The sequence below is a fragment of the Homarus americanus genome, unplaced genomic scaffold (assembly GCF_018991925.1).
Source record: "Homarus americanus isolate GMGI-L3 unplaced genomic scaffold, GMGI_Hamer_2.0 scaffold25013, whole genome shotgun sequence".
Taxonomy (NCBI): Eukaryota; Metazoa; Arthropoda; class Malacostraca; order Decapoda; family Nephropidae; genus Homarus; species Homarus americanus.
This window is the reverse complement of record NW_024722158.1, coordinates 8,228,526-8,241,942: the sequence shown is the minus strand read 5'-3', so window position 1 is coordinate 8,241,942 and position 13,417 is coordinate 8,228,526. Positions and strand designations below refer to the sequence as shown.

The 13,417-nt window shown below is 37.6% G+C and overlaps 1 protein-coding gene across 8 annotated transcripts in view; it reads right to left on the bottom strand.

Moving 5' to 3' along the window:
- Positions 1–1,375: 1,375 nt before the first annotated feature.
- The window catches only part of LOC121862192 (rap1 GTPase-activating protein 1-like), a 193,118-nt gene continuing 181,076 nt past the window's right edge, over positions 1,376–13,417 (bottom strand). For all 8 annotated transcript variants that reach the window (XM_042360277.1, XM_042360278.1, XM_042360279.1 and 5 more), the window contains 6 exons: positions 11,546–11,784; positions 10,492–10,770; positions 8,536–8,701; positions 7,900–8,133; positions 7,314–7,673; positions 1,376–5,569 (listed from right to left, as the gene is read on the bottom strand). In XM_042360277.1, the coding sequence (XP_042216211.1) occupies positions 5,432–5,569; positions 7,314–7,673; positions 7,900–8,133; positions 8,536–8,701; positions 10,492–10,770; positions 11,546–11,784 (1,416 nt within the window). In that variant the 3' untranslated portion in view covers positions 1,376–5,431. The remainder of the gene's footprint in view (positions 5,570–7,313; positions 7,674–7,899; positions 8,134–8,535; positions 8,702–10,491; positions 10,771–11,545; positions 11,785–13,417) is intronic.

Below are 13,417 nucleotides of genomic sequence, written 5' to 3'. Positions count from 1 at the left end.
CTTTATTTCACTGAATGTGCTGAATAACTTGGCACCATCCGCAAACATTTGTATGGAGGAGTGTATAACTTCCGGCATGTCATTTATGAAACAAACAAACAACAAGCCCAGTATTGTACACTGCCCTGTGGTACCCCCACTTGTCATGGGTACACATGACGATTCTGTTCCATTAATCTCTACACACACACTACTTGCAATTATGATCAGGGGTGGCCAAAATGTCGATCGCGATCTACGAGTAGATTGCAAAGCAATTTCTGGCAGATCACGGGATGGATAGTAGTGGCATAGCCCAACAACAGGCAAAGTACACGGCACCACTACCAAGCGCACAATCCGTTTGTTATTACAAAAATAATTAAGATTTTGTTATCTCCATTATTGGTAGTAACATTTATGACATGTTTTGACTTTGCATCTAGCAGTCACTTAGCAAGGAAGGACATTTAAATAATTTGGGGAATTTAATTAATAATGTCAGAAAATGATACCACTGTACTCTCAAAAATCTGCCAAATTTCACCTGCAGTAGACCATTGCATGCATTACTTTTGTTCTGTAAGGATTCCTAGCCATTTATTATTTGGCTTAATGTGGACTTCTTAAATGAGAAATGAATACGGTAGTCTAAGCTGCCATGAGCATTGAGCAAGTGAGCTGGACGAAATGTACTTAAATATAAGAACAAATTGTTTCCATAAGACTATGTGATTTTTTTTTTTAAGTTCCATGTGTCCTTTCAGGATCACATGAAAATTGGGCACCTTAAATAGCATCAGATGCTTAAATTTTAGATGGGTTAAGCTGGTGTGCCTATTCTTTAACATATCCAAAGAATATGGGGTTGGGGTGGATTTAGTCCCAGTCCCACACCCATCCTTGGCTGTGTTACCTTATCAAAGTGAACTTTGCAAGTTCCATTTTCTACCATTTTATGCCATAAAATTATTTTGTTTTAATGGAGATTAGCCCACCCGGGCACAGGTCACCAACCCACATTGGGGCCTGGGGAGAGTTAAGAGTGAGAAATGATACAGTGTATGTTGTGCTGTCAAAGTAAGAGAAACAATTGAGACCCTGCAATTGTGTGTAAATGAGGCAGAAAGTCAGATCAGCAACCTGGGACTTGGTCACAATTTTTGTGATGCCATATGGCAGCAGGGTCTACCATTAGACAACACATTATGTTTCCAATATCTTCCCAGGTGGTAGTACCTCCCTGTTTGATAGCTGCCTACTATCTACTACCTGACAAATACAGTATTATGTAATATAATCTAGATAACTTTGTTATTTAACTACATAAATCATGCAAAAACAGTATTGAAAGGAATGGATTTTTTTTTGTGGGGGAGAAGAGACAAACTACAAATAATCTGTGGAGACTTTAATATGACTCACTATACACACAATATAGTATAATTTACGTCAAACAGTAGATACATAATATACACACTCTGGGTGAGCTATAGCCAGTGTTATCTGGGTTCCAGAACCCAAAAGGCAATACTTAAATCACTTTTGCAATACAGCCAAGTCTGTTAAATGTTATTGTCAAGAGTCATAAGTATGAGCTTCATAGAAGTATTTTTATTTTGCTTAACTTTCTTACAGTTTACTCACACACTCTTTTGTTTAAAAAAAGTCATGTTAAAAAACAAACCACTGAAAAATTTAAAAGCATTACTGTACTGAATTCCAGTTTTCCAGAAATGCAATTCATTTTAGTGGTCTTTGTTTATACAATAAAATTATAAATGACTGATGGAACTGTGACTAATAAGAGAAATACCTGTACTTTCCAAAACTCACACCCTATACTGTACAGTACAATACTTGATTTGTAAATGAACACCACAACAATGTGGACCTCAAAAGTTTGGTGTTGTGACAACCTGTTACTACAAAATTAGGGTACAGTATATGGTATCAATTAGGATATTGTAATATATTAATTGATGGTGGATTTGGGAGAATTAAATATCAAACTCTAGATTTTAAGATGTAGTTTCATGGTGGCAATAGCAGTAGTGCACATACCTCTCTTCACTGTGTCCTGGGTTCAATTCCCCGTCCATTATCCAGTGTGACCCTACCAAGCAGGTTTTCTCCAGGTTCTCTGGTTTCCTTTTATACAGTACTAACACTGAACAATGAAGGTTGTAACAAATTAACAATAAACAGACCAACCACCAGAATGGCCAGTAAACTGAAAAGTGGCTAAATTATAAATTAAATTAAATTTATACTGTACAGTACAAAGAATAAACAAATTTAGGATACATTCTCTTCAATTACTTTTTTCCTTCAAATTAGAGAATTTTGTGCCATTTTTTACTGTATCTACAGTATATTGGTTGGACGAGGCTTCAAGCTCGACGTAATAAACACAACAGACTTGCTTCAGGGATCATGAGTACAGTACTGTATTGCAAAAATTATTAACCTGACATTTGATGTCTGTAATATAATGTGATCTATTATATCTTCCTAATACAAGTATTTACACTTTGCCTTCTGGGTGTGTCAGTGAAAGACTACCTACAATAGCAAAATAAAATTCTTTTGTACATATCTTCTCCAATTATAGGCGGTTCAGTTGTGTATATATAGTGTATATAACCTGACAGTTGGAGGGGGTGATAATGCAGTCAGCATTTTGACGGATCCTGACTTATTGTTTAGCTTGGCTATGCCTCTGAAATTTACCTACACTAAAAGCTACCTTCACAACAAACATTGCCTCATGATTAACATGCGCACACCATAACCCACCTGGAGTGAATTCCTAAGGAAAGAGCATCAGAACAATGCTATCCCCCAACCTTGGTGTGGAATAAGCATAACCCCTTCACCCATCAGAGCTCATTTTTCTTCAGCTCTCTGGAAAGTCGCCATTATCTTCTAGCCAGCTTCAGTCTTAACTTGACTCTCATACACACAAACTCCTCTCCCTTCCAAGGAGAGGATATTTATGTACTTTTTTCCTCCTTGGTAGTTTGGTGTGCTGGTAATTTTTTTTGGCTCTGTGTTGTGAATGTGGCCATAAACATCAAAGGTGTGCAGTAGTACAGCTACACACTGTTACAGCTGACAGAGAATATAATGACATGTAATCAGGGATGTCAACGGGCAGATTGGACGCCACGTATTATCACACACAGTAACACACCTATATTGGAACGCAACAGGTGGAGGAGCTGGCCATAACACTGCTCACTACCGTTATATAACTGCTGGTCACATGTCAATGCACCATTCAGCCTTCCATCAAGAAAGGGGACTTAAATATAAATTTGTAAAATCTCTAAAACTTAAAACGTTTACAACTTGAAGAGAGAAAAAATGGGAGGTGAAAAGGAGCTGGGAAAGTGGAACAAGAGCAATGGATGGATGATGTGAGAGGGTGTGTAGGCAACAGGGACATAGGTATAGAAGAGCATGTGATATTAGGCTAAGATAAGGATGCAAGGAGACTTTTTCTATGCCATCCTGCTGATTTGGTGAGAGGTAAATGATTCTGACAGATAGATAAATATACAAGAAAGTTTATAGCACTTTATAATACTATTATTAACAGCTGATGTTTTCCCAACAGCTGATTCATCACATGACTGTGACAGAAGTTATGTAAAGCTCCAGAGAGTAACGTGAGCCAGCAGTGTCACAGCACAACTCCCCACAGTTTATCACATGTCAAGTCCTTAGTGGCTCCTACAGAGAAACACCATAATTCATACATATGTTTGAAAACTAATAACACATAATTCAAACTTGGAATAACAGAGCCTACAGGGTTGACACATGACGAGTACAAATAGTATAATCAATGATATGATGGTCAAGGTGCCGTGGACGCCATTTGCATGATAATGCCATGATAACCCTGCGAATAAAGGTTTCACTACTGACAGCCACAACTCCCCTATCTCACCGGTTACATAACGAACACACATGCTGGGAAGATGGTATGGTATGTGCAATTACAACATAACTACCTGCCCATCACAATAAATGCAACTTTTTTATAAGCGTGAAATAGTCACAATCGAACTACAAAAAGTAGGGCTTAAACTAAATTCAAATGGGATACAGTGGGTGGGAATTACTCCTTGAATCATAATGTACAATACTACTTTGATTAGTTTAGGTATATTGTCTTCTTGAAAATTTGAGATTAAAACACATCTAACTTCTCTCTAACCCTATGTAATGGATGACTGGATATCCAATCAGCTTCACTTATTGAAGTCAAATATTCTTATTTCTTATGTTGAAAAAATTAATAATTTTGAAAATATATCTATTAGAGATTTTTTTTAGTGTACAATGATGAACATGATAAAGTGTGTTGACATGTACTACTAAATGATCTACAATTTAAGAGTCAGTCTGCTACTTCAGAGTTGACCATTCACTACTATATAAAGGGGCATAAGTTATCAATATTGAGCTATGGATCCTATGATAAGAATCCTGTAATAAAGGGCGAGGGGTGGAGGTTATCCTGGGTTGCCATGCCAACGTCGTCCACGCCCTACACGGGGCAACACGCCATCACTGTGCAGTTAAATCTTGGCAAGGGGAGTTCAATACCAAAAAGAAAGGATCTGAACAAATCTATTCTGAATCAAGTCCTCCTTGCCATATACATTATAAATTCATGGACAATCATGTAGTATGAGTCAGGAAAAAATATGATCAATATAAAATTTGGGAATGACTAAAATTGAAGGGGATGCAAACTGCTCGCCCCAGAAAACTTAAAATTATGTATTTGGTATAAAAAGCTGAGGTGTGTAGTGTGTCCATCTAAACAAGCACATGAAAGGTGAAATACATTTCAATAATTCACCTAAAAGTTGATTTAAACTATAATAAATGCATAAATATTTGTCTTTTGTTGACCACAATGCACATTCCCAGCTATATGCCTAAATCCAGCAGGTCCTACATTCTTCCTTTGGTAACTCCCACACTATCTGAAGTTGTACCACAAAATACAAAACTTTGGTATCATTCCACTTCACTCCTAAAGTGACTTGAGTGGTTGTACAAACCTCACACACACACTGTCCAGACTCACTCAAATACTTTGTAACTAACTTCTTATGACCTGCAAAACTGTGTGGACATACAGGGAAGCACCTCAGCAAAAACTGAAACTAAAAGTGTGAATCCTCCAGATGAATTTTGATCGATTAACAGATCCGAGGTATGGGCTATTGTTCTCTCTTCTTCTCTTCTGTGACTCCCAAAACACATCATTACCCGAGGGTAGTTATGCACCGTAGACCAGCAGCAATCGTTCTCATTAACCTGGATGCCAAAATTCACTCTGGCTTAAAGGTCAGTGACAGTAAGATGTTCACGTCACTCTACCAACTGTGTGACATGAAAGCAGACAACATGATGACCTTTGGTTCCTTCACACGGCTGAGACTTGTCCAGTGCCAAGATCTTTGAGCAGCGTTTGCAGTCGTATGATCTCCTTGCTGGCTGAGTTGAGTTCACTACCCAACTTGAGTTCTTTCTCCTTCAGCTTTTTTATCTCTCTCTGACATGTCTGAAAAGAAATCGTAATTGTATGTAATAAAAACTTGGCAAGAAGCTAAGGTCATGGCAGATAATGTTAGTGTAGAGCTCAGCAAGCCTTGTGTAGTGAACAGACAACTACACAGAGAAAATATCCCTTCTTCTAGTGATGAGAAGTATTTTTGAAGGGCTGTTTACATCCCATTTCTGGATCATATTCCAGGTGAGAGGACGAGAAAGTCTGAACAACATAATTCTGTCGTACTCAAAGTACTGTAAGTATCCAGATTCCAAAGATGTTTGTGTCACATCCAGCTACTGCACTACAACCTCTTCTTGATATATATGGCAAGTATATTGATAAGGATCATGTAAACACTGAATATAAGATATGGCAGCAAAAATTAAAAAGCTCACGAACTTGGCCAAAATCTATTCTTACTGCTTTGGATAAGCGTGATAGCAACTGTTCCCTAATGTACATACTCTTCTCCGAATCAGTTCCACAATTCCTATCACGACTGCATCAGGAGAACGATCATTATTTACTCTGAAAAAACTTTAAATTTACTTAAGGTCAACCATGTTTGCTGACCAACTTTCTAATCTGGATCTCATATACTATGTACACTCAGTAAAACAACTACAGTTACAATTCCTGCGCGAAACAAACTGACACTACAAACGAAGTGTTTCAAAAAGGCCCTCAAGGCATTCCTCGCATTGGTAGCCCTGCCCGAGTAGGGGTTTGGCCACACGTGCTCGAAACAAGTGATCGGCACTCTGAAACGAAACCCAGTACTAGACTTTCCGGAATTACCATCTGTATGGTACAATAAAATGTTGTTGGGCCGGGTTCCATTATGGTGGCATGCAAAACTGTGGAGCTATTCAGATGTTTCGGAAAAGTATGGTATAGTTTCCAATATGAATAAAGAATGACATAATGTGGCATTAGCCCAAAATGAAGTAGCAATACAAATACAGATTCAAAATTCGGTTGCAAAATAATCTTATACCTTTACTATATCCACTAATTCTGCCAAACATATAATGCATTCCTATATGGCAACTCATCCACTTCCATGGTTACTATAGTCCAGGGTGTGTCGATTATTTAATATAACATACAATTTAACTTATCTAGATATACTGACATTCTCCAGTCATATTGTAATAATTTCAATACTGTCAATGAAATAGGTAATTTCGGCCTACCAAATTAAGTACGAAATGTCTCACATTCAAGCCTACCAACCCTCGCGAGACAACGGGAATGTTCAGTTGGAAAATCATCGGACCCCACCTGTACGGTAGTTTATTTACAGAGTGTACATAAGGACTTAGAAATTAAACTGATGATGATGTGGACAAATTTACCTTTGAAAGGGATATACTGTATATTGATTTGAACAATTATGAACCATTTCTGAGGCACACCAATATATGCATTTATTTTCTTATTTAGTCACATATATTGTAACAGTAGTTGGTTGCACACTATTGTACAGTACATACATTTTTCATATACTGTATACTGTAAGTACTAATTAATTTTTATATGACAAATTTAACTTTGCAGTTTTTAGGTCATATATGGCCCCTCCCTAAAGAAAAATAAATGAATTATAGTATATATTTGGCACCCTCTTTATGGATCCACCGCCCCCCTTTTTGCTATAGCTGGATCCATCACTGGAGGGAGGATGGGTATGGGACACTGTTTAGAGCTGTACTAGGATAGAGGAGCTTAAAAAGTTCTACATTGAACTTACCACATTCTGGCGAAGAAGATCTAGTTTATCACACTTAAGCTTGTTGATCTCGTGTTTGAGTGTATCAACCTGACGCATGACAGTCTCGGGGTCAGCATGGGGGGCACACACCCCATCCTCATTACCACCACAAAGTGGGCACTGTAATGTGAGTTTGTGTGGGGTCTCTGCTGAGGACATGGACTCTAGGCCTGTGTCTGAATCTTCATTAAGTGGATGTGGATGACCATCAATATCCATTGAGTTTAGTGAGGAGTCATCACTTTCTGACAGCGCCATATGTGTGTTAGGCGTTGTATCTGGGCTGGAAGTTGGAGTACGAGCACCACTGCTCCCCCCGCTGCCTTTGCTCCGTGCACTCTGTCAATATTAAAAAAATTAGTGTTTTGTTATCATGGCATAGGGTCAGATTTTGGTGCATGGTGAGAGATTGGAATTTTCCTAAAATTCTGATTATCAATAATATATTACCGGGTACTTAATTATCAGCAACTCTTCTGCCAAAATGATTTGGCATTAAAGAAAATTAGGTCCAACACCCTGTATTTGTAAAATCATTGGCAACTGGTAACAAAAATCCACTTACCACTGGAGTGCCAGCGGTTAATGTGTTGGTGTTGTTGGTGACAGGCTTCTTTAACAACCCTGCGGCTTCTGGGTTTTTCCGACCAATTAGGACGCTCCTGACAATCTCCCTGAACTTGTTACCAGTTGTCTCCACCTTTGGTGTCTCTGGGATTTTTGATACTCCCAGGAATTCATTGGATTTAGTCTTCAAGTCATCCACGAGAGCGGCCAGTAGTGAAGATCGTGTACGGTTCTGCGAGAGGAAAATTTTTATTATCAACAGTATTGCTTTGTTATCTAAAAAATTTATCTTTTACCACACACAAGCACATCCTCTGTTCTATTCCCACCTTTCCCTCTCATAGTGTAGGTTACTGTCTCTCTCTGGCCATCACACTCACTACATTACCTCCAATTTGTCATCCTCCTCGCCTATAAGTTCTCTAAACCTCCCAGCCATTCTGAAACTCCTCTAAAATTCACTATGTATTTCTCAATCCTTTTACTGTACTCTGTTAACAGTAGATGTAAAAGTAGTCTTCACACAATTTAAATCATGACTTAAATTTTAGCACACAACATGTCACGACACACCAATATTTTATTACGGGTACTATCAGTTAAGAAAGAGAGGATAATTGCAGCCTTATCTTACCTCTAACTTAGCGAATCGCTCAGCCTTATAACAGGCAATCTCAGCATTGATAAGCTTGGTAAGGAGGAACTCTTTGAACTGTGGACCCTTTTCAAAGATTGCCGTGGGAGGGAGGGTGGGTCCAAAAAATGGGACATCAGACCTCGCTGTCACGCTCACACGGTACCTGACGGAGGAAAGCAAACAGTGATTACCAATGTCTTAAGTCAATACATAAGCCATGGTAGATTTAACTGGATAAGTACCGCACCATAAAAAAAATGCTTTTAATTTAGTTATCTTGCATATTAAATCAAATACTTATTGCAGATGACTAACAATCACTATTTATTAAGAGACTGCACAAAAAAAATGCACAGGCACAAAAATGACACTGCCATCAAGCAACACCATCCATACACCTTGGACTGACCATGGGCTACTGTCATGAATCTATTACATAAAGCTAAAAGAAATCAATGTTAAATCAAAACTATGTTACTTTTATAATTTTTCAGAGTTAAGAACTGTATTCTTAATGAGACATAAATTCTAATGACAAAAATCAACAAATTTCTTGCACTTATACTACAGCTCCTCAAAGTATAATAGGTACTGTATTTATTTTCTGCATTTAAGAGTTGTTTGAGAAAGTATAGTACCTGTACAGTTTGACACTCAGTATCACAACCCTTCCTGTACAGTACATTATATTCTGGAACACAGGATGAAGTGTTTTGATAAATACTTGTACCCTGAGTGTGATAATATGTTGATATGCCTGCTCTCCTTACCAGTTACAGTATAGTAGAGTACTTCCTTATGTTAGAGAAACAATACGAGTCATTTAATGGCTTTCCTTGGGGCGTTTCGTTTCTGTGTCTGCCTTCCATTTTGTCTGGACGATTGTTGGAGAATGAACTGCCACAGCATTAACTGTATGCAACACTCCGGTTTCGATTGCGTAATTAAAAAGTCAAATCCATATCAAATGCTATGAACCAAGACTATCATTCATGCTCCAAGATTTTCTAACTAGAAGAGAATACGCATGGATTTCCACAAGGAACTGGCTTTGAATTAAATTGACGTAACTATTTGAGAAATGGCAATTCTTCTATTCCAATCTCAAAAAATCCCTTCCTAATGGATGCCACAAATACATCCCTAATTATTCATCATTGAAGCACAGTACTACAGACTATGTACTGTACTTGACCACTGATTCTAACACAAATATTAGACTTATTATTATTTTAATAGTTTCATCACAGAACAGTGCACGATAAAGGATATTAGGCCTATGTAGTCAGAAGTACTGTACCAACCCAAAAGATACATCTGTGTCTTAATACATCACCATCGTTAAAGAGGAATCTCAAGAATAGGAAGATCATAAGTCAGGGGATACATGTACAGTATCACATCTTTATATCACATATTAACACCAAAGTTATTTCACTACATTAATATTGCAGTTGATCCCTGTGTAATAGGATCTGCTAGTCGGGCAGCCCCACATGCAATGTGTATGTTCATTTATGCTTATGATCCTTTATTGAGGGTCACAGCCAGATGTCAGCACCCCTGCTGTCTAGTGGTCGATTTGATTCACTTAACCATACAATGTACAAAAATTCCAATTTATTAACTTGAATATCTGATGCTCTACTAAGTAAACAATACAGAAATAATATGTTGCTGTACTTGTACTTGTAAGGTATGGGCCCCCTCCAAGCTTGTGCCCTGGGTGGCTGCCCCATCCACCACCCCATTAATCTGGCCTGTACATATTAATCTGGCCTGTACAGTTATAAATATATACGGTAGACAGGGATGTGAATAAATACTGTACAGAAAAAAACTAGACAAATGGATGGATAGACAGATGCACAGTATGTAGGTAAGTATATTAAGAGATATACTCTAGTGTATAAATAAGTATAAACAGATAGATGGCCGAAATTTATTACTAACCTTGTGTTGGGTGAGCAGGAGTCAATGGGCTGGACGACAATGTAGGCATGAAGGAAGTGAGAGGCAATCATATCAGGAGCAAAGGGGGTGTTGGATTCCTGGAACACAATTGCAACCATGTCATTGCCAATGTGTCGCTTACGCTCCAGCTGCTGTGGATCATTATCTTTGTAGGGCAGTAGAGTTGAGACGTGGAACATGATCTCCTTTTCTCGGAATCTCTCATACATGCTCTCCTCCCCTGTCTGACCAAACTGGGTGTCGAGCCCACCCTTAAATCTGTAAAACAATTTAAAAGTTACTGGCTGTAAAGGAATATTCTGTAATTGTTACTAAATTTATCATATACTGTACAGTATACTGTACCAATATTATCTAAACTATGTGTTATGTATTTTTTCTTGTTGTTTGTAAACTGTGGGGGATTTCTTGTGATCAAACAGTAGGTTTGTTGTGCAGTATAGAGCATTGTTGTGAAGACTTGACTGACTGGCATCTCAGAGATTCAAAATGTACTGTATAGTACTTAAAGAGTCCAACCACACAAAACTGAAGTTAAGTGCAAATACAGCCCAGATAAGACAAGTGTTGAATGTTTTTCCTTTGTATGTGAGAACCATTGAAGTTTTATGATTAACTTGTGGCTACAGGGCAAAAGCAGGGATTACACTTTTAATATTTTATTTAGCTAATGCCAGATGATTTTATTCAGCACAGAGGGGAATGCATATACAAGTCATGTATAACCTTATTGTTTTTTAATCTAGCCGCCATAATATTGTATTTTAACAATTTACAAAACCAAAAATGTTTACAACAATGAAGAAAACTGATACTGTACAGTATAAGAATATTTCAAAATCTTTCCGATAATTTATTTCTTAACCTGTGAACAAGTTGGTGATTAAAAAAATGGAATTATCATTAGAAACACATCCTTGATGTTCATCTGTCTGACATGACCTTCTGACCCATGAGATTAAGAAAGATACTCTTTTGGTCTTTGAAAGTGGACATGTCGCATAAGGTTTACTGTTGAGGCTTAGAAACTTACCCTTCATGGTCTCTAAGCTTGACCCTTTGACCCATAAGGTTAAGAAACTCCTTGAGGGCAGGCGTCTGATCCCTGTTGCTGAAGAGTTGCTCCTCCATGGTCTGGCTGAAGCGCTGGTAGATGAGGCCAAACTTGAAGTGGTTCTTGAGGACATGCTCATCAAAGGCCAAGATCAGCTCTGGCCCCTCAGGAGTTACCACTGGGTGGAAACGTTCAACTGTCAGCTCCTCCTTCAGCCTCTACAATGAGGACATATTTATGGTTAGTCATGAAGTGGGAATCTGTAGACCTATAATTTCAAAGACACATCAAGAAAGACATAAAAAAGAAAATGCACCAAATTACAGACATATTTAGAGTATTTTTTGGGTATTTTTCGAGTCATAAAATAATTACATTTTTTAAAATGGCTCATTTCTGGGAAATTGGGATAAAAAAAGAATTTTATATTTATTATTGAGTGACCCGCTGCCAATTTTTCATAGAAAAAGAATCTTAAAAATGCTGCAATTTCATGGTTTTATAGTAGATACTGTTGTAGTTTTGGCAAATGTGTTAAATTGTGGTTATTTCTAAATTAAACCAAACCTAACCTTAGTTGATAAGAAAAACAAGCAGCAGAAGCATTGTTAGAAAACCTCACCAACCTAACCAAAGAAACCTACTAAACTTTTACCTAACTTCCTAGCTGAACCCCAGCATAATAAACAGAAAGAATATACGGTACTATGATATGGTGTAATTTTATGTTTTTTTGTGGACGTGAGGGCAGCCGGCCAGACAGTATGGCTCATAAACATACACTGGCATCGAGAATGACAAGGTAGTGGAGGCCTAGTCACCTAATTAGCTACCAAGGAAGCAATTTCCCCAAAAATGATTATCACATCAGAACTCACTGATGAAAATATAGTAAGAATATAAAAATCAAAACAAATTAAGCGTCGGCAGGTTAGTCGTCAATTTAAGCCAAAATTTTTACCTTAAAATGTTTATAAAAATTGAACCACTGAGCATGGGTAAATTTTGGTCCATCCTTGTTAAGGTTTGACACTGTTCGGTGATTGTTTAATTTACTGGGGCACATTGGTAGCCTAGTCCCACAAAAAGGAAAATCGTAATTTCACAGCTCCATAATTACAAAACAAAAACTTTCTGCCACAACCATTTAGACCAGTTTGTTAAACTTCGGGTTTTCATTCAATTTACATCGGTCTTTGGCTTCCATTTGTATTTAAGTTTACCGTGTTACATACCTAGACAATTGCCAATACCCAATTATTATTTTAGTGTTGGTCATCCGGGGAATCTTACGAATTTAACTATTGCAATCAGTAGGTAGACAATTTTAAAGGTGAATTTATTGTATCACACAGGTCTTTATTTCTTCATTAAAAATATGTATCTCGTAATGTTTACACAATTCTAATACATTTTCCTTCTGTGATGGGTCTGACTAATTACCCAAATGTACCCAAATGTAGCCGCAATGAAGTCAAATAATGGTCCTACATGAATAAATGGGACTGCCAATCACTTCTCGACTGGTATTTGGTGTCACGAAGTCACAAAAAATTGGTAAACTTAATTTAATCAGAGTTAATAGATCAAGTGCATGTACCGTACCTAACCTAACCTAACCTAACACAACACAACTCAGATTAAATTAAGTTTACCAATTTTTTGTGACTTTGTGACACCAAATACTAGTCGAGAAGTGATTAGCAGTCCAATTTATTCATGTAGGACCATTATTTGACTTCATTGCGGCTACATTTTGCTACATTTGGGTACATTTGGGTAATTAGTCGGACCGTTCTGTGATATTTCCACCGGAAATTAAGGATGACCGAGATATTAATTTTTCAAGAT